Source organism: Lipophrys pholis (assembly GCF_963383615.2).
Source record: "Lipophrys pholis genome assembly, chromosome: 9".
NCBI classification, from domain to species: Eukaryota; Metazoa; Chordata; class Actinopteri; order Blenniiformes; family Blenniidae; genus Lipophrys; species Lipophrys pholis.
Genome location: NC_137639.1, coordinates 19,253,435 through 19,275,446, shown reverse-complemented (window position 1 = coordinate 19,275,446; position 22,012 = coordinate 19,253,435). Strand labels below are relative to the sequence as shown.

The 22,012-nt window shown below is 40.1% G+C and overlaps 1 protein-coding gene across 4 annotated transcripts; it reads right to left on the bottom strand.

Moving 5' to 3' along the window:
• Positions 1-4: 4 nt before the first annotated feature.
• On the bottom strand, positions 5-21,544 carry inpp5b (inositol polyphosphate-5-phosphatase B). 4 transcript variants are annotated; one of them, XM_080471086.1, is made up of 23 exons: positions 21,246-21,544; positions 19,969-20,039; positions 19,532-19,629; positions 19,388-19,417; positions 19,177-19,287; positions 17,033-17,176; positions 11,474-11,564; positions 10,134-10,289; positions 7,770-7,871; positions 7,350-7,464; positions 6,449-6,565; positions 4,772-4,959; positions 4,352-4,463; positions 4,153-4,262; positions 3,498-3,633; positions 3,262-3,372; positions 2,876-3,041; positions 2,480-2,715; positions 2,244-2,351; positions 1,757-1,841; positions 1,337-1,464; positions 1,126-1,237; positions 6-482 (listed from the first exon to the last, which is right to left on the bottom strand). In XM_080471086.1, the coding sequence occupies exons 1-23, from the start codon at positions 21,309-21,311 to the stop codon at positions 373-375; spliced, it is 2,703 nt and encodes a 900-aa protein (XP_080327212.1). In that variant the 5' UTR covers positions 21,312-21,544; the 3' UTR covers positions 6-372. The 4 variants fall into 4 exon arrangements, with proteins under 4 accessions (XP_080327215.1, XP_080327212.1, XP_080327213.1 ...); XM_080471087.1 differs by lacking the exon at positions 21,246-21,544 and having other exon boundaries at positions 19,969-20,042; XM_080471088.1 differs by lacking the exons at positions 19,177-19,287; positions 19,388-19,417; positions 19,532-19,629; positions 19,969-20,039; positions 21,246-21,544 and adding an exon at positions 17,492-17,887.
• Between the last annotated feature and the right edge of the window lie 468 nt (positions 21,545-22,012).

The following is a 22,012-nucleotide window of genomic DNA, read 5'->3' as shown; positions in this document are numbered from 1 at the left end:
AACACACGTTTGTTCAACAATTTTATGTATAAAAACAAGATGTGGAGATTGGAGACATTAACATACAAATTATTGTTTCTCTCTTTTAAATAAAATATACATACATTAAAAATGTTAGGCTTTTACAGATCACAATAAACTCTGCATCGATAAATCACAAACATGATTTTGAAACCATTATCAGATAAGAACAATCACATATAGCAATTACTCTATAGCTATACAAAGTCATCTGAGAATATCACAAATTATTACAGTGTATTTCAAATACTGGACATTTGCGGTTTTTAGTGTTCAGCTTCAGCAATAAAAAAAAAGAACGAAGGGAGGGTGGTGGTGGTGGTGTTGTGGGGGGGGGGGGCAGTCCTCAGTCTATGAGGAGCCTGTGGCGAGGAAGTGCTGAAAGAACTCCTGAGTCTTCCTCTTCTCTGCAAGACCCTGCTTCTTGGAAGACCTCAGGAGCAAGGAGGCAAAAATGGTGGCTACGCAGAGAGAAAATGGAATTATTTATTGTGCATAGTAAAAGCAACATCTTTAGTTACTGGATAGTGTAACAAGGCATGTTTGAATGATGGCTAAAAAAAATGAAAAACTGAAAAAAGACAGTACATTGGGGAAAACTTGGTTCATAACAGGTTTGATTACAACTTGTGGGTTTTTTTCCACAAATGGTCGATTCAGCAGTTCAGCCAGTTTGCATAATTTGTCTTGTTTACTTTAGTTTTTTGACCAAAATCACTATTAAAACAAATCAAAAACATTGTAAAACACTTTTTTTTTTAATGAACTGTGATGGAGACTCAAAATTTAAATTAATGTAACAATTATGACAAGTGCAGATTATGTATAAATGTATGTCTTTAGATATTTAATACCATCTAACTTTTGATTGTCTATGGGCTCCAACAATATCTCATAATGTAAGAAAGAATTGACCATAAAATATTATTTATGAAAAAACAAAAAAAACAAACAAACAAAAAAAAACACGTGCAACCAGAGCATTGCAGAGATGGCTCTCGTACACTTTGGACATGCCTGATAAAGCAAACACTAAATAAATTCAAATGTTCTACTGCTGATAATGAGATGGGAAAATAAATGAGAATTGCTTCCTTTTCTTACCTAAAACAGTGACATCTAATCGATTGCTAGCAGAATTCTTCAACAGCTCACGGAGAAAGGCAGCTAAATAGTTGAACACATTTTTATGGCACTGAGGTAGCATGGAAACAACCTGAAGACAAAAGAAATTATTAAATCAAAACAGTCTGGAATTACGGGACAACTCTGCAAGGGGGCTGGTCGGTTGTTGATGGCGGGCCGTTTCGCTTACTGTCTCGCACTGGCTGGCGTTGGAGCAGCATTCCAGGCACTGCTGGTAAAAGGAGAAGGGAACCACAGGCTCTGGCAGGGCGTCGAGGAAGAGGAGCAAAGCCTCTGCCACCGAGTGGTTACTGCCCGCTGCACGTCAGGACAGTCAAGGCTGTAACTTGCTTTATTGATAAATCTCAAGGAACGTGAAAAGTTAACCAGCAGACCGACCAAAATAAGAATAATGCAGCTTTTAAGTGACATTGTTGAGTTATATTTTATTGGGATGGATGTGTATCAAATTCATGAACAACTGCGGGCCTGAAGGACTAACTTTACAATTTTAATTCAAGTGTAGTTTATTGTATATCATTTCAATCTAAACAAACAAATTAGTAAAAACTGTGTTTTTGTTTGATAAAAAACCCATTTTGAAGGATACGGAGAGAATCTGGCATCCCCGTGTCGAGGCAATCCCGTATTTCTGCAAATTCACTCCGCAGCCCCGGTTGCTGAAATATGTCTTCCTGCAAACAGAGGACATTAACATGTGGAGTATTTGTGTAATTGAAGAATGCAGGTTCCCTTTGGTCAGGGAAAATTGTTTTATGACGCGAGTCATAGTTTATTCGCATTGGACTTTGAATTTAAAAGCATAATCCTTTGTTTAAACTATCCGATTTAAGATAACAACCCACTCCCGTGATTCAATCAACGAGGTACTTGGGTGAGAGTCACAGCGACTGAGCCACACTCAGTCACAGCAAAACCTTCATTCCCGTGACCTGAAATGATCCAAACCTACCTATCCCAATGAGAAAAAGCTGTGACAATGACAAGAAACAAGCCCAGAGCAAACTAAATGCCGTTATCATGGGTTGATTTAATAACAGTACCAACACAGAGGTGTCACCATAAATTGTTCTGACCTGTTTTACTGCATTGCGGAATAAGTGATCCACCATCATCCAAAGTTCTTTAGGAATGTCGAGTGGCTTTTCAGTGTTTTCTGCACTCTCATTTCTGGACATCTCATTCTGATTTTGTGGAAGAAACACAGCAACGAGAAGGAATTTTATTTTAAAAAGCAGAAGAAAAAAACTACAACAATGGGGCCTGCGACATGATGAGAAATGCAGAAACAGTAATTGAAAGGAACACCAACCAGGTCCAGGAGGACGTCCTGCGGCATGTCTTGGATGGGCTCCCTCAGCTGACACAATGACTGGATGGCGGTGCCGAAGCAGCTGGGCCGGTAGTTTCCTGTCACCGAGATGAAGTAGTCCTTTCCCCGTTCCAGGTGGAGCACCAAGATGTCTTCAATCTGCTGCTTCCCACAGTTCAGCTCAGGGGCTGTTGAACGGTTCACGAAAACCTCGAGGTCGATGTCCACGGAACCACCTACATAATGAGAGAGATGCGCAATAAGATCAGGTGGCTGTCAGATCGAGTTAACTGGGATTACAGCCACAACAGAGATTTTACTCAGGCGGTAAATTTGGTATCCGCTAATTTAAAACCAGAAATTTGTCCTCCATTGTATATCTGTCTCGTCTCTTACCCTGAGCTATGAAGCCTTTGGGGGGGTTTGCCGTGAGCCAGGGCTTGCAGTAGGTGGTTTCGTTGGGCTTCTGGATGAACTCGAACTGACACGGGACCTGCCCGTCATTGAAGAGGCTCAGCGTCTCTGCGTGGTGCTGCATGAACTTCACATCCTTGAAGTGAAACTGAACAGATACAGATTTGTGAGGCAAAGCGAACAAAACACCTTTTTTTTTCAATGTGATGCTAGTGGAGCATTTCAAGATCTGCTTTATGCTCAAAGCCCAAGATCAATACAGGCCTTCATTAGTAGAGATTAACGCACCGAATAAATCAGAAGAACACAGTGAGAATGCAATTTAATGAACAAATGATATCAGGACAGAACAGGATAGGGAACTTTACCTCTCTCTTGGACAATGTAACGGACGGGATACATTCATTCTCCATTTTATCTATAGTGCGTACAATCTCCTCAAATGTCTTCTTATAAGCTTCACTGTTTACTCTTTTGATCTGTAAGGACAACAAGAAGTAAGTCAGAGGGGATGGATAATGTCAAAATGTAAATCTTTTCACAGAATTGATCATGTTTTCTCATCACTAATATATATAAACATTTAACAGCAGGAACCCTTTACCCCGATCACGAGCAGGGAGCTGACAGGTTTGTGGTCACTGGTCTTCAGAGTCATGTGACTCTGGTAATGCTGCTGTTTGATGCTCTTCCCTTTCCACAGGATTCGGTCGCACCATGCAGGGACGCGGCATTTCTCGCTAAAAGCAGAAGAGAAAACAGATGTTAATTCTCAAGTGTGTGTGTGTGTGTTTTACACCTTCGATAAAACAGAGCACTAAAAATACATGAGCCAAGAAATTAATCCCTCTCAAAGTGTATTCGAACATACTTCATCACGGATAATGTTAAGGTCCCTGCAGAGAAATTCGGGTAGGTGGCGTTGGAGCACAAAATAATTAATGACAACATTAATTAAATGTATACATGGGTGGCTGAATCAATTCATCAATTGCCATTTAACTTATAGTAAAGAAACATAAACAACACAGTGGTAGAATCTAAGAAGCTCAGGCACATGTAAAGCAACTTTTTAAATGTATATTTCTGGAATGAGGTGTACTGATATGTAAATCCTGCAAAAAATTGTGATAACCTAAACGCGAGTATAAAACTAGGAAAGTACACCGAAGTTACTCACACCCAGAATATCATTACCGTCCTTGAAGACAGATTATTTAATGCATGTTTTTCCCACACAAACCTTCATATGAGATTACCTTGTGTCCCACTTGTCAGAGCCAGTGTCGTATTTGTAGGTGGGCTGGAAATGAATCTGTCCCTCCTCGAAGCCAATGAAAACAGCCTCCTCATCGATCTGTCTTTTCAGCTGAGGACCATATGTAACTTGTCAATACAAATGATGATTTGCAGACAACAGTTTGAACAACATAAACGGGAGATCATCATTCACATTACCTGATCGTAACTGTGCAACGTTTCAAAGTCCTTTTTACTGATTAGCTCCTTCACATTGTCGACGTCAAGTTCGCTGATTCTGTAGTTGAGGTCTCCGATCCATAAAACCACACTGATCAGGAAAGCACAAAGACAGACAGAGACAGTTTACCGTCACAGTGGGCTACTGGACACAAATGTCCAACTCAGCAGCAGCATCCTTCACAATTAATCCTCTCACAAAATGTCTGGATTTGTATAAACAATGTCATCCAGTACTTTTTGGGATTAAAGGATTGCAAAGCAAATTCTTAGCAAGGAGAATCTGCTAAATTGTGTCTTTGAAGTAGCAGCATGATACCTATAAATATACTTCTGAGAGCACTCTTTAAATCCCCTTAAATCATGGGTTAACTCTATAACACATCAAGATTTACGTACTTGTGCTTCATGATGGTGAGTGGAGGCTGGCTGATATCGAGCTGGCGAAACTGCAGACGACTGCAAATATCCTTGAAGTCTTGATTACGCCTCTCATACTCTTCAATGTGAGCAGCGAGGTGAGAGTTGACCACACAGATGTCAGAGTTGTGGAACCGAAAGCGGATTGCCACAGCGCCTTTGTTTCCCTGAGACAGAGAGAGAGAGAGAGAGAGAGAGAGAGAGAGAGAGAGAGAGAGAGAGAGAGAGAGAGAAAGAGAAAGAGAAAGAGACAGTGAGCGAGAGAGAGAGAGAGAGAGAGAGAGGGAGAGAGAAATCAATGGGATATTTTACTGAACATGCAGTTATTCCTCTGCTTGGAAGTAATGCAATATCACACCAACTCAGCCCCACTTCTTCTTCAGACAGTCCTTGGTGCAAATCATAATCCAGCCTCTCTTAATACTGCAGAATGGAAAAACCTCACCGAAGCCTCCACTGGTGACCAAGCCAGCCATCTGCTCTACGCTGCAGGGACTGTTAAGGAAGCATGTTCGGGTACAAGAGGAGAAAAATCTCTCCTGTAAACAGTGCAGGAGGAATAAAGTACGAAGTTGGAGCCGTTGAAAGATGCAGCACTGTGGTGAACAAACCAGAAAAGGAAGCAGATAAAACATTTCGCTTCGTGCTTCCGGTCGTGTAATTGAAAAAACTGTGTTTTTGTCGAAGGCAAAATTCTATCTAACTAACAACATTTTGACTGGATGGAAATGGTAACGCCTTCACTTTGCAAATGAAATAAATAACAGAAGCCCGTTCTGTGAACTCCAAATTGTGTTTGTTAAAGAGGACATTTTTATTTAGATATACATGGCATTGCACAACACCGTAAACGCCAGCCCAACTCTGCTTATTGGTCAATATTTGAGCAAGTTTAAGTCCACAGTTTTTAAATGTGCTAACAAACCCAGAGGGGACAAATTGTAAAATTGTTCCTTCAGGTGAACAGAAACTTCCTGATGAGGGTTAAAGGGAATACACACTGTTATGGTGTGCTGGTTAACACTCTCGCCTCATTAAGAGGTTTCCCTGTTCGAGTCCAGGGTGAGCTTGGGATTTCTGTACTCTGGTTTTCTACCACAGCCCAAAAAGCATGCACTGGAAGCCAATTCGTGACTCTAAAGTGCCACTCGGTGTTAATGTGAATATGTGGGAACCGTTGCATTGTGTACTGTCTTCACCAATATGAAGGTGGGATTGGTTCCAGCTCCCTGTGACCACAGAATGGATAAAGAGGTATAGAAGACAGACGGACGTATCATTAAAGACTGCTACATCGGTGACATACTGCTCACCGCTTTCAGGACTCTGGAACTTTTCTGCTCACCTTGAGGCAGAGAAAACAGATATGTGCATTTAGTGCAGGTGTGTTTTCTTTAGGATCGATTTTAATTTTCAAATGTATTCTTTTAGTAAATAGTGGGTAGTTGCCATATGATACACATACAAATGTAGAGATTATTAACCCCCCCCAAAACTTTTGGATATACAGACAGATGATTTTTGCCTTGTGGTCCTACCATACATACAGCCGAGGCTCTGCTCTCATCAGTTCAGCAGCCTTTACAAATATCCTCTTCCCAATCGAAAATGCTGCCACTGTTTGTACACTGTTGACAATGCGCCGTAAATTCTCACCATCCTTCCCATGATGCCAGTCCCCACATTCTCAGCCTCCACATCCGAGATGAACTCTGCATGCTCCTTCTTCACGTAGAAGATCAGCATGATGCCCACCAGACGCACCAACTTCACCTGGAGCAGCATGAGTGGAACGCAAGTGAGTTCACAACGTTGAGGAAGAAGATGAAAAGCTGCATGCAATTCAATAAACATTTGAATATAACGTGTGGTCAGAGTTAGGAGAGCCTTCAGTCACAATATCGGCTCAAAAGTGCAAGAAAGCAGTTATTGCTGCTTGTGTCAGCATCTTGTTTGTTACACAACCACGAACAAGACAAACACTTATAGCTAAATACGTTTAGCCTCATCCCTGTCTTATCTCGGGGGAAACAGAACGGAATAGTTCAACAAGCTTCCTCGTAAACCCCACACAAATTAGGGTAACCTTCCACATAATAATGTGAAACATTTAAATTTCACTTTGCAGAGCTCCACAGAGTCATCAACAGATCAGTCAAGTCCGCTTTAGTCAGACCGCCAATTCGCCATTATACTACTATCACACATCTTATAAAGCTTTAGAGGAGTCAAATTGACCCGCCAGGCCCAAAAATGAGGAAGCCAATGAGAAAGACTCAGCATTCTTAAGAAAAGAGAAGCAAATGTAACTGAATATGAAGAGGAAAAATAGACAGACGCAACTGAATATGCTCATCAAACTAAAAGGGAGATGACTGAAGTGGGTAAAATCCACGTAATTCGATGACATGGCATTTATGATGGTCATGGAAAGAAGATGCATGAGGTTCCTGAGACTGTACTGTGATTGTACGCTGGCATTCTTGACACACTTACTGTAACTGGCAGAAAAATGAGAAAGATATATGAGGAGAAAAAAAAAAAATAAATTCCTTACTAAGGCATACTTGGCTTCCGGATGCAATGCCTCAGACACGGCCTTCGTCCACTCCTGCTCTTTGGGAGTGTCATTGAAGAAGAAAGCCTCTTTGCTGAGGTCAAGCTCCTGAAAACTATGAAAGAGAAACAAGTCCAAATGGTAAAACTCCTTGAAACTTTGATTCGCACTTCATCCACAACTGCTGTGATATTCGCTAAACTTTCTCCTCTCCCGAAACACCAAGGCGGTAAACTGAAACGTAGGCAGGATTAGTGGACAGGCGGTGCAGAAATCTGTGGGTGGGCAAGCGCCGTTCTCAAAAGTGGTTCAACGGCTGCATGCATCTGTCCGAGGTTTGAGCAGTAAGTGTCTTGTCTTTGTAACAGGATTAAGTAGAGAGCGCCGCAGCTCTTCTTCAGCGGGGTGAACGCAACTTACCCCACGCAGTATATGTCAGGAGGGTTGAGAGTGCAGCTCAGCCAAGGACGGAGGCTTTCCTTTGGTGTCTGTCCATTAACGTTGTACGTGCCAAGAAAGAAGCTGAAACAGAACAGGGAAAGATGACAAGTGGGCACAGAGAAAGAAATACACTTTTTTTCTTGCTTGTTAAGCGTTGAATTTTTGAAGAAAAAACGTTGCCCCCCCCCCCCCCAAAAAAAAGGGTGTGTGGAAACGTGCTGTATGTTGCCTCAAGTCTTAATGGGATGACTGAAGCTCACAGTGGCTCAATTACATGTATTTAAAACAATCCTCTGCTTGAATCCCGTTTTCATGGGATTAGTTAGGTCTGGTCGCAGTGTGTCAAGATTATATCATGCATTGAACTTGGAACATACATCTTTTGGTTTCACTATGACAGGTCACCACATCAGCATCAAACTATTACCTCGTTTTGTAGCTATAATGGCTTGCAAAAGTATTCATACGCTTAGAAATATTCTAACTTTTGTCACATTACAACCACAAATGTAAAAGTATTTCATTGAGACTTTATGTGATGGACCAACACAACGTGCCACATAACCGTGAAGTAGAAGGGAAATGATTCATGGTTTTCTTTCTCTCTCTCTCTCTTTTTATTTTTAATCACAAGTCAAAAACTGAAGTGTAGCATGAATGAATATTTCAGCAAGCAACTGTATAAGCCAGTGACAGTGGATCAGTCTTGTTGTGTTCAGCAATCACTCCTCCCCACTAACACATTTACCAGCATTTATTATAATCAATGGTACCTTCCAACAGTATAGAAATAATCACTTGATGAATCAGATAGTTTGAACAACAAAGTCATTAACGATACAGACCAAAATAGTGAACAATCCAGCTTGGTATGGTACAAAATGAGACACATATCACTGACAGTTGCACTGCATGCAGTGTGCAGTACAGACAGAATCTCATCTCATCTTATGACCAGTGCCACAGCTGAATGGCAACACAAGTGAGAAAATTGTAAAGGGAATGAAGCCTTTCCTTTCACATTTGCATTGAGGTTTATTCTGCAGGTTCCGGCTGAAAACCTGCTCCCTTCCATTGAATCCCCCTCATCTGTGACCTTCAGGCAGCTGCTGTTTTGCACAGGCTCTTTCGCCCAAGCAGCAAAGGGCTCTTCATATTGTGCTGACCTCCAGCAGCCGTACGGAACTTTCTGTCCTAATGGCTCTCGCCTCGGCTACTCGGAAAGATGCTGAAGTTGTATTAATACGTCTCGGACTGCAGCTTTTATTTCTAATCTGCACATCAGCATGGGGATTTAGTACATCCTCAATATGCACTGTAATATGACATAAAAGCAGACAATGCACTCGTCTACAATACATCATCATACACCATTTTGGTGTAACTGCAGTTTTTGATGAGAGTAACTATTTAAGCTAAAGGCTATCAGCGTTTTAATGATAATTCATTTCCATATGAAAATACAAGCATATGCCTTCATAATCTGTGCTGGAATCAATGTATACATTAAAACCAACTGCAGGTTGATACCATATATGAACAGGACCGTAGAGACTTAAATCGAAAGTTACAAGCAATTTAGAGCTTGCAATGAGCCTGGACGTCGTATTTAATGTGTAAGAAAAAAAAAAAGGTCTGCAATGTCTTTCTTTTGATCACATACACCATATTCTCTAGATATGAACTACTCCTTTCCGATTGCTTTTATTCTTTACTTTATTTTTTGCTATGGTCTCACAGCCTGCCCCCAGAAAAAAAGAAAAAAATCCCTAAAAATGTCTTTGCCTTTCAGGACCATTGGTATGCACGATAAATAAGAAATACGATGAAGGAGCTACAACCTGAGTTACAGCATGTTAATGGATGAGGCTTGTGCATTTCCAGACATAGTCTGAGACAGAAGTGCTTTATTTAGTATGGAGAAATACAAACCCACAAATGTTGACTCATTCTTTTTACATAACACATCAAGGATGCAGTTACACGGTGGGCACACCGTGTAACTGTTCCTGCACAGGATATCGTTTTCTTAAAAAAAATGTAAGAAACTAGTTTTTATTTCATTAACAGCCCAAGAGAGTAGAGTTCTATGGAACTCGTGTGGACTTATCTGCACATGCCTCAGCGATTTTAGCACTGCATAGCCCAATTTAATATAAAACATGCTCAGCTGAGAACCTAAAGAACAGATTACACTACTTATGGTTTTAATAAACCCAAGAGGTTGCACATTTGACATTTCTGAGATGACCTCTTTGTGACGTTCAGCTTTAGGAAGATCAGAGGCGCTTGCAACCAAACAGTCTTTAAAACACACCCAAAGAAGTAATAGGAACAACTTACCTGAAGGACTCCAGATAGGTGTAAAGATCCTCATTTTTGAGCAGCTCACACTTGATGAGATTGTCGCGCAGACCAAACTGCGGCATGGCGAGTATCTGAGCTTTGTTCGAAGCGGTATGGCTGGAGGCTCGCACCAGGTCATCCCGGTCCTCTCGACTGGAGGTGCACGCCAGAGGAAGAAGTGACAGTGAGGTGACAGCGAAGACGCACCGAGATAGAAACATTTCATCACACTGGCGTGATTACAATAAACAACGCTAGCAGTGTACAGTTGCTGGTTACAGCTTCTCCCTGGCCGAACAGCACTTCTCCTAAATGCCAGGCAGAAAATATTGCACACCAGAGTCATCATCATCATCTATGCAAACAGCCAAATAGATCACACCACGACAACACTAACCCCGGCTATGCAGTCAACTATTTCCATGTCGTCGATAACGAATGAAGCTGAAGGGGGGGAAAAAAGAAATGTAATACTCCTGGTCAGTGTAATCTTCCTGGAATACAGAAAATACACTTAAACTTAAGAGTATAGACATTTATTTAAAATGTGGCAGCAGCAGCTTCTAAACTGAAAAGATCTCATCTTCTGCAGACTTTCACAGTTACAAGTGAAAGGAATTGAATAGAACCTTGTGGATATTTTGTATCCATGGCTTGGAATTGCACACTGGCTTTATGAGCAGATCAGGTGGACACAACTCCATCAACTTACATTTGGCAGTAATGCAAGAAGACACAGTAATGAAAACCAGAAAAAATGATACACAGCTTTGCACATATTTAGCACACCTAGGGTTTTGAGCACTCTTTTTTTTGGCTTTTTAAAGTCACTATAAATAAACACCATTGTATGCTTTTTGTCTACAGTGTACGCAGGACAAATTTGTGAAACTGACCAAAACCACTCAATTTTCATTGTTTACAAAGAAAGAAATGGCTCAAGACTGACAGTACAGTACAGTAAAATGTACTTAAACTCTGCTGCCACATCATATACAGCATTGATTGTCCTAATTTAGACTAACTAGAGGTTTATGGTGTGTGCTAAAAATGATAAACTACATCTACATATGCAGAAGTGTATTGTTATAAGTGTTTAAGTTATTCCTTTAAAATATTTTAAGCAAGCAAAAGAAATGAAAAGGACACATGAATATCTTTTTGAAAAATCCAGAAAAATAATATATTACAGTGAGGAGTGGTTAATTAAGTTGATGCACTTAATAAGTACATCCTGATGAGACACTCCTAATATAAATTAAAATCTGTTTTTAGACTGGAACATCACTGGTTACAGATGATGGTAAGTTTATTAATAGGATGCACTCAGTTTTTACCTCTCTGGGCCAGAAGATACCGTAGACTTCTGTGTGCCACCGTTAGAGCCTTTCTGCTTTTCTACAGTTCCCTTTGTGTCCAACGACTTATCTGTTTCGAAAGACAAAAACAAGAAAGAGAAAACACAGCAAAAAGATAAATGGCAGGTCTTTATCAACGCTCCAGGCGATACCAGTCACAATGAAATTCTCACCGAATCGCAAATTGATTGAAGTTTATAGGATACCAGTCGAGAGTAAAGTGTCACTGTCTCTTCACAGCTGGTGGGAGATATTCTCAGCTATACTGTCTAACATAAGGTCATGGTATTGATGGTTTACCCTGAACTTGTTCCTCTGCAAACAACCATTTCTCCTCTTTAATAATGTCTACTGATAATAATCCGAGGCAGTTTATGACTAAGAGGAAAGACAAACAAGCACATGGTGAAATTGCCAAGTCACGGATCGACTGAGGCGGTCTTTTGCAGTTGGTTACAGTTATTGCATTCTAAGTAGTTGGGTTTAATGGCTGAGTGTGAAGTATGAGACAGCATGGGCCCTGTCCTCCTGCAGCTTGGCAGAGCGCACAGCCGGCTCCACTGAAAGGGAAAGCCACATTCTTCCCAACAGGAAATTAAAACTCCAGGAAAATGATAGCAGACTACACAAAGACTGCAGCCACAGCACAACCAAATGCATCAAACTATAAAAAAAGACATGTTTTAACATCAAATGAAAAGTGTCCCCTAATATGTGATCTGCCGGTGAGCACCTTTAACACAGTTGGTAAGCAACAGCACTTTTCCTGCGTCTTTGTTTTTCAAAGGAAATGTTCTCATCAGCCACATTTTGTTATTGAAACATGTTGTGAACTGTGCACCAAGCCCAGAGAAAAGGTCAGCGTGGGCACATTGGGATCAGAAAGGAATACTAATTAATATCAGACATGTAAGCAACTCTAAAATATTCAGAGAAAGATCTACAAACTGACATATTTCTCTAAGGTGTATTTTAACATGTATGAAAAAAAAAACAAAACACAATTCATCTAACATCTAAAAACCCAGTACACTTTACATACATTAAAAAAACATTTATGGTAAAGGCAAAAAAGATTTGAAGTCAAACATTATATGGCCTTTGTTTGACTAAACCCACTTTCAAAATGTGAAATCATCGGCTACCCACTTTTTTCGGTCCATATATGGATGTTAAAACACTGTTTACTTAACCTGTGCCTCACCATTAACAGCCTTGAATGATTCAATCTTCATACGACCTCAAACTACACTTGTCAATGCTTGAGTGCCAAAAGATGCAAAAACAAGAAGTAAAATGAACTTTGAAGCTTGGTTATAATGCACAATTACTGGCAAATAAAAGGCGTGTGAAACTCCACCCCAGTTGGCAAGTGAATGCACAATCTTGCAGCATGTGTGAATTGCACAGTAATGATAGTTTCCTGTGTTGATATGATCTGACTTGCTGAGAAAATGCCTTTGTGCCTCTACTTCAGTCAACTTGCCTGCTAATATAATGCATTGAGTTGTGATGATCACAGTCACCCACTCATTTATTAAGGAGAGAGCTGGCCACCAGGACCTGATTGGGGGGCCCAGACAGGATGAGGGGTTCTTCCTTTGAGCTCTTTACTCGGCATGTTTCACATTCCTCCACGCCTTAACGAGCCAGATAAAGAGCCGATAAGAGTGCCAAGTTAAGCCGACAAACTGCACATTTCACACGCATGCGCGTCTTCATTTATGTGCGGTTTATAACTCGGCATAAATGTCAAAACTTCTCTGGGAAATCCTCCACACTCTTTAGAAGTAATACAATCACTTTACAGCATTAAAACAAATATTCTAACCTACATTTGTACAAAATATTACAGAATAAAAAATGAAAAATTCCCCTCATAATCCACAGATTTACTTACAGGTAATTCACTTCAGATTAGTCAAACATATGACTAAAAGTAGTTTAATACATAACGATTCGCTGATGAAATCGAGATAATTTTAATCGACGTGTTGTTTTAATTAAACTGACTGTGCAGCTTTTTGTAGTAGATAGTGAACATCTTTATATCTCATTACGAGACGGAATATAAAGTTCGCCGACAAGTGATTTGAGCTACCATGCTACCTATAGCTCTGAAGGCGAGCTCCAAGTCGAAGTCGATCAGAAACTAGTTTTTTTTTGTTTTGTTTTGTTTTTTAAGCAGAAAATTACTGGACGTGTGTCAGATTGAGTTTTTCCTCGAACACGTTTTGTCAACAGAAAGCCCAACAGGTGTGTCGCTTCTGTCGCATAGCGACCACGAAATAATTATTTAGCAAGCGTTAGCATTAGCTGCTATCAAATATCGGCGTATTGTAGTTTATAGTGACTTCACGTCAAAACCTGCAACGAGCAATGCCCTTGCTTGTACAATTTGGTTAAACTCAACCGATAACGTTGCATGACTAGTTCCCTTAGCTGGAGCGGCTAACGTTGGCCTCTATGAGATAAACAGTAGGAGCTAGCTTTAGCCAGGAAGCAGCTCCCCTGTGTCTGGACACCAGCGTCCCCGAAAATTAACAAACGAAACTGGAAAACAGCGTCCATACCAGAGTCTCCCATCACCCCAGACATCTCTCTGTATCGATCCCTCGCATTCTGTGCAGCAGATCAATGTCCAGTCGGTGTCAGACCTGCCTGTTCAAACGCTACAGTAGGAGGAGTTTAGTTCACCTCCCCGCAGCCGCCTGCAGACAGCAGACCGAACCACACAGCAGTCCCGACAAAATACGACATAAACGCTCAAGATCGCCGTGAAATCAATCACTTCGGAATATAAAACTGAGGAAACGTCTTTTGTGTACAGTATATTAGAGGACAATCATTTGTCCTGACAGGTCTTAGCATGACCCCGTGAGTCACACTGGCTGTGTGTGATTTGTTTTTGAACCAGTAGGTGTTTTGCATGAATGTTTCCAACACAATGGCTCCAGTGTGGCAAGAAAAACAGACTAGAAAATGATCTTCCTGCTGTCAGACAGGTACAATAACATTCAGACGTGGTGGATCCCTTTCAGGCCCGCATCCACAACTACTATCAAACGAGCATAAAAAGAACAACAATGTCATGTGACGCTCTACTATATGACATTTCTAGTATGCGCTACTAATGGTTACTAAAATAACAAACCCTATCTGTCCACATGTTGAAGTTCCCTTGAGCAAGACACTGAACATCAAACTGCTCCCAGTGGATGAACTGAGTGCCTTGCATGGCAGCCGCCACCACTGGTGTGTGAATGGGTGAATGTGATTGAAAGTGTAAAGTGCTTCGGGGACTGCTCAAGCAGTGGAGAGGTGCTGTATATAAACGGAATTCATTTACCATGTTCCAATCCACATGTGACTAATGATGCTCCTGCAGCTGCATAAATCATCATCAATAAAAATAACTTTCTTTCTTTCTTTCTTTCTTTCTTTCTTTCTTTCTTTCTTATTCACAAGTCAAAAAATGGAGTCCAACAATAATTGACTTCAAAAGTGCTAATACGGTTGATGACAATGTCATAAGTGATCAGATGACTCTTGTTGGAGTCACTCCACATGTTGGGACCTTTTGAACATGTAACTTTCCAGCTACCAGCGACATGAATTCACCAATAGATTGGTCTTTTAAAAATATGTTTCTCATAGTGATATGGAGATCAATCACAAAACATTAATAATTCCAGTGTCACATACAGATCTGGGCTGATTCACATCGATATTCCCGTTGTTGGTCATGTTTTTCAATATTATTACTCTATAGAGATAGCATTTCTTGCTGGTTAACATCATTTCTTTTAATACAGATGTATCAGTGCCTCACACGTGGTGTTGTTCAAAATTGTCATGTGTTCAGAAGAAAGCTAAAACAGTCATGCTGAGAGCGGAGATAAAGAATAAGGAAGTCATTTCAACATGTATCATTTGGGAGAAGATACATTTAACTCCATCCTCTTAACACATAAGCTTCATGTTACCTTCATACATTTAACTTTTGAGGAAAGTATCAGTATTGGTGATACCAGCAATGGTTTTATGTGGTATCGGACTGGAAAGGAGATCAGTGTTTTTTTCTTTTTTTCTTTAAACCATCTTGATAGTTCATGCAAGAGGTTGTAAACATTATAATTTATTAAAACAACAAGGAATGTGTGATTCTTCTGCAACTTATGATACGTATGTATGTCAAGCATACATATTAGAGTTCCAAAAAAAAGTGACTATTTGGCAGCTTCTTCTTTTTTTTTTTTTCCATCAGCGTTTCCACAGTAGGACTTGTACTGTAAACGAGTTAGTTAGTGCTCCTTAATTGCCCATCCTGACCAAGTCTTCACCAGAAGCACCACCAGGACAGATACCAAAGTGAGACGATACATAAGATAATATGATACATATGTTTGAATTAGCACACGTTTGAAGATGTATGATACAATCAGGCTGAACAGTTGGAGTTTAAGGTCTAAATTTAAACCTTGTTCGGGGACTCGTAGTTATGACCTGTCAGCAGTGAGATTTAAACCAGCAAACTCCCATAAGATCAACAAAAATGAAGCCATAAAACACGTTTTAGTAGCAATCACAGCATTCGGCGGAGCTCTGAGGGTCTAAAACTTTAACGATCACTGCGGCCAGTTTTGTGCATCTCCCGCGGAAATAGTGAAAATGCAACTTCTATACTTTTATCTATATGTTTACCAAAACAGTAGTTTATGTTGCATTACAACTGAATTAGATCAACCGGGATTGTTTATATTTCTGTAATAATATGGATGTGTTGATTTGATTGCTGTCAGATGCTTCTTATCTGAACAAATAATAACAAGAAACCACTATTTTTGTTGTTGTTGAGTTTTTAACTCTTTCAGGATTACTTTTAATGGGTTTTTTTTCCGATTTATCTCCATATTTGAAACATAGTCGCAAACCACTATTGTTGGCAGTGAAAGCATACTGTGAACACTGAAATAAACCTTTGTTTTCCTTTCACACTTGTGCATTTGCTCACGTTCAGCCTTACAAAGACTGGGGTCAGAAACGTAATCATGGACAGGGAAAGGCACCGCATAGAAGACATTATAATAGGATGTGATGCATATGGTAAAGAAAGAATTATAGAATAATATCATGTATTAAGCATCCCTTATGTAAGAAAAGTAGCCCATTCCTTTTAAAGGTAGTGTATTGCGCCTCTGCCGAGGTGCCGAGGAGCTGCATGGACGTTGCAGGTCTCAATGTTTACTGCGGCTGCAAACTGAGACACCAGATGGAATGAAGACAAACGACATCAGAGGAAATGTCTCGTGTGACGCATCAAGACGTTTGCTTTTACAACCCGTGTGCAGGTTGAGGCGGGCGCATTCAAATTAGAGTGCTGTTTGCTAAACCGCCCACTTTACCTACGTCACTCTTTGATGCCCGCTTTCAGCAAACAGTGAAGAAGAGGGCTGTTAGAGCTATTCCTACGAGGCGTTTTGTTTTAGTGGATATAACAACACTCTCTGTGAGTTTGAACAAATAGAAAGGACAAACCTGTTTTCCGATGCTGGTTGAGTTTAGCAAGTTTAGTGCTGATGGGTACAAGGGCTTGTTTGACAACTGACTTGCCTCTGGTGGCTTTCTGGTATTTGTTGATCCATTCAAAGTTTTGGAGCTGTGTGGGAGGCCTGCAAACATCTGGAGTAAGACACACAAGGAGAACAGGTGAAATTAAACATGGGGATATAACGCTATATTATTTATTTGAAGAATATGATAAGAGCATGTACTGAGCTTTGCGTAAACTGTTTTTAGTCAATAATGGAGACGTTAAAGAAACAGCAATGATGCGAGTTATATTGTAAACAAGAACGCTAATTTATAAGAGCCGTATTTAGAATAGAAAGTCAATTTTGGACTTTAAGAAAACTAAATTGTCTTTTTTCATGTTGCCTGTCTTCACTTGTTGACTGTAGCAACATCCTAACATCCAATTAGATCCAGTCTGCTTACCTTTGACATTTTTTAGAGCAAGACCTTTCCTTTTAACAACAGGTGGCACCTCCTTTATCTTCTCCATGTTAGGAACATTTGTGGCACCACTTGTAGTCGCGCCGAAAAAAATAGAGCGATCTACATATCAGTCCAAGCTCACATGGCAGTCCCACCGTGAAAATGGTGAGCTGGTGACGAAACCGACACATCCCCGACAAAGAAGGCTTTCTTTCAACCATTCATTAGCACATCCAGGAACGGACAGTAAAAAAAAAAAAAAAAGGGCAAGTATTCAAGAGGAAATAGCGTGTCCTGTTTAGACTGATCTCATCTTGTCTGTTTGCTGGCTGTGAAAGAAACTAAACATACGACAAACACTGACAGGAATAACTCCTCCCCTCTTTCTCTCAGTCTGTCAGCATGCTTCACTCCTGCTGTTGTCATCTATTTATCTTCGACTGACATTGACACTGAGCGACATGATCAACTGACGCAAGCAGCTTGTAGCTGCAATATGGCTGTGAGCTATAAGCAGCCACCACCATGCTCACATGGGGCTGTTTTTTTCTTTAGAAAATGATTAAACGAAAGGGGAAATGATTGAAGTTTCACATAACCTCCTTAACAAAATAACATGGGGAAAAAACAGACAGGTTGAACAGGTTTGTTCAGGAGAGAAAACTGGTTGAATCTAATTGCATGTCATCCAAAATGATAAAAAATAAGGGCTGCGACCGGTCTCTTTCTTTAGTATGAAGTGGAAAAAAAAATCATTTTTATTTGTTCATTCACATTTGTATTTGCGTAAAGTTAAATTGAGTCTTTAGAGGTGTATGTATCAATGGCTGAAAACACTGTTTATGTGTTTATTGTAATTATGAATTATTTCAATTACGTGGTCATATTTCATTTGAATTGTATCATCTTGGCATGGCTGACACTGCTAAGATGGACAAGATGGGAAAATGTACCCATGAAAAATAGTTTGACTGATTTCTGATGTTTAGCAGTACTTCCTGTCCGTGCTTTTCAAAGCAGATTGCCGAGAATGAGTGTTTGCATTTTCTTTCACCATATTGGTTCATATGTGACTTGCTCAGGGAACAAGGCACGTCGCAAAGCTCACCAGACGACGGGGAACATTTTTAGCTCAAAAATGAGTTTGTTGGTGGGCATGCTGGAGCGATTGCTTTCACACCACGCGCACTACACCTGTTGTGAAATGGAGCTGCTCTCAGAGCTCATCTATTCCTCATCAGAATGAGAGTGGCATTTTACTTTCAGACTTTAGTTTTCTTTCTTTTTGTAGAAATTTTGATCTCTATTTCTCTACCAAAATGTACCACTCAGATTATAGAAGGGGTCTCCATGGAGGCTTTTCATGCGGTTAAGTTTCATAATGTAATATCGCCTGTGATGTGACGCCATTTCACTTGTCAAATTCCCTAAATTTTCCGGTCGTTCTAATTTTGTTTAGTGTGAAGAAAATTGCAAGTTTTCATAAAATCCACACGCTCAGAATTATCAATAATATATTAATGTATTTGTAAGATCTCTTTTGTAAAGGAATCCATCAGGTGTTGAGTAGAATCGAAGCAAACCCACAACTTTATCCAGGCCTTTCAAAATAATTTGAAAATTGCTTCAAAGATTTTCCAAAGCCTGAATGTCGGATGAATAGACGACGTGAGGATATAACCTACCACTCCATGCCTTGTTGACTTCGCTGAGGAAGAGACGAGAGTGGGACCCAAAGGGGAGTTTGAGCTCCAATTCGTCATCCTTATAAGTTATTCTCACTCTCGTATCGGCACCTTCAATCAGAATAAGAATATTAACCGATTGTGCTTTACATTTTCGAGTTTTGCAGTTATGTAGCATAGCAGGAATGAGCTGGAATAAGAAACGACTGACCCACAACCACCAGCTCTTCTGGTGAGGAAACTGAAATAGCAGCATGAGAAATCGGTTAAGCAACTACAGCAAAAAAAAACAAGAGCTCAGATTGTCTGAGCAGCAAAGTTACAGTTACATATTGAACATCTGATTACTATTCACCTTCAACTACCACAAAGTCCAAAGATATGGGTATTATGTCCTCCAGAGAGACATCATCAGCAGTAATGGCCATTCTCCGGTGGGTATAAACAAAGATTCTGCAAAACGTCAGAGATTTTCATAAGATATTCAGATTAATTTCAAATGTAAATCTATCATTATTACATTACTGCAAAAATGGAAAACAACAACAAGAACAAAAATACACCGGCCCTTTTAGCAAAGACTTTTGTGAGGTTCACACATAATCCTGGTAACACTGTCAGGCAGGTTGATGCAACTTTGCTGTCATTTCTTTGAGAACAGTTTGTGTTGTTGCCCTAGATTGCATTTTGTTGTCAGCTTGTCCTCATGCAAAACTATATTTATCTTAAACTATGAACAATAATAGGATTTCGCCATGTTAGAGCTACTTGGTAACAGATTTGAAAACTTACGCATGTTCTTCTGCAGACGCCACGAGTCCCAGCAGCCGGCTCTCTTCCATCTCGTCAATGAGGACATTGCACTGGACAGCATGTTGAAATGTTTGGTTAAGGACATTCTGGAAATATGTTACTTACATGACATGTTTCTTGTCAAGTTTTATTCCATGGAATAATTAACTTTGCTGACTGAGTATGTTTGGAAAAGAGACATTTTCAGTAAACGTTGTCCACTTTCACATCTATCGTGCAAATTAATGATATCATCTGCACATTTTCTTATGATGTGATGTGATATTATCAAGGCCTTCTGAATAATAGGGAGCCATAATTTTAAGCTGAAGTAGATAAAATGTGCCTGTGTGGGTTTCCCGGGGAAAATCCAGGCGGACATAGTGACAACATGCACCCACAACACAGGAAGGACCCCCTCCCATCCTGGACAAGCTGTTGCTATGAGATGGGAGGGGTAACCACAACATCAATTTGCAGCCCTTTAGTTAGGTAAAGCTAGACATAAAAGAGGCAAATATAACCAGTAAAACACAGCGTATAAGGCAAGTAGTTTCCATAATCTTCTTACGTCCTTGTTGTTGATGCATTTGGTTGGATCCCAGGTTTAGGTGATAATTTGTTGCCAAAGTTTAGTGTTCATGACATAACTACTTAATTTAAATTTAATTATTCTGTTTTATTTTTTTTATAGCAAAACAGTTTAGAGGTCTATATTAATAACTTTACATGTTTTATTAACAGTTCTGTACATAAAGATTGGTTTTATTTGTATTTAATTTAAAAGATTAGTCACTCCAATAACACTTAGAAATGCTGTGATGAACCATATTGGGATAACGTTTAATTTGGTTATTATAGCCTATTTACACTGAACATCATTTGTCTTTTATTTAAGTGACTTTTTAAAATGACGATTTATTATGATTAATAACCGGGATATAGTCGCCTGCCGCCATGCTTAGCTGCAGCTGGTGAAAGAACGTCGCCATCTAGTGGATAAAACGCGTTACTACAGCCCTAAGTATATCCGTGGGAGGTCACTGGTGATCAAACATGCTGTTAAACTATAAAAAACACTGGCATGGTCAAAGCTGGATCGATATCACAGCTCCAGCGAGGTGACTTGACTTCTTTAACCCAGAGAAAGAAACACCATCTGAGACACACAGACACTTCTTCCAGGCCTCCTTCCCTCGACAAAACCAGATTAGAAGGTGCCGTGTCAATTTAACGAGTTAGTTTAATAATCGTCCGATCAGAAACAAATCAGCCACAAAGGATACTATGATACAGTTTTCTTCCCTTTCCAAACTTTCTTGAATTGCGATGGACTGATCCATAGTGATCCAGTTCTTTTTTTTTGTTGTTTTTTTTTGTTTTTTGTCGGGGTGTCGACTCCTGCACCTCGCGTCCAGAGAGTGGAGCAAAACAAGAAGCTCCGAGATCTTATTTCTCTCCGAGGGAAGAAGAACGACGCGCGAAGCAAAAGGCGAGACAGCGCACGATCTCCGAGTAATCCGACATTTCGATGCAGATGTTTTGCGCTGACGTCCCCCCCTCCGTTGGCTCAGGCCGACCCAGTGTGCCACGCAGTGATCCGCAGAGAGTGCGCCCACACGGCGACGTCAGCGGGCGGCTGCCATCAGATCCGCCCGGTCCGGATTAGATCCGAGCCAAGAGACCCGGAGGAGAGGACAGCGACCTTCAGAAAAACCTCAGCGAGAACCCTGCAAAACCTCAGAGGAAGTTTTTCCACCAACTGTCCAAGCAATGGGGTTGCGCAATTACATTTTAACACGCACTTCAACCATTTGGTGAAACAGATTTAGAGTTTCTCCTTAAACTTTTGGGAAGTTTAACCCTTTGGAGGGCACAAACTATGAATGAAAATTTCAACCTCCCTAAAGTTTTTGGGAAGATTATTATTATTATTATTATTATTATTATTATTATTATTATTATTATTATTATTATTATTATTATTATTAAACTGAGTAAAGATGCAATTTTACATCATAAATAAATATGTTTTTGTGTAAAA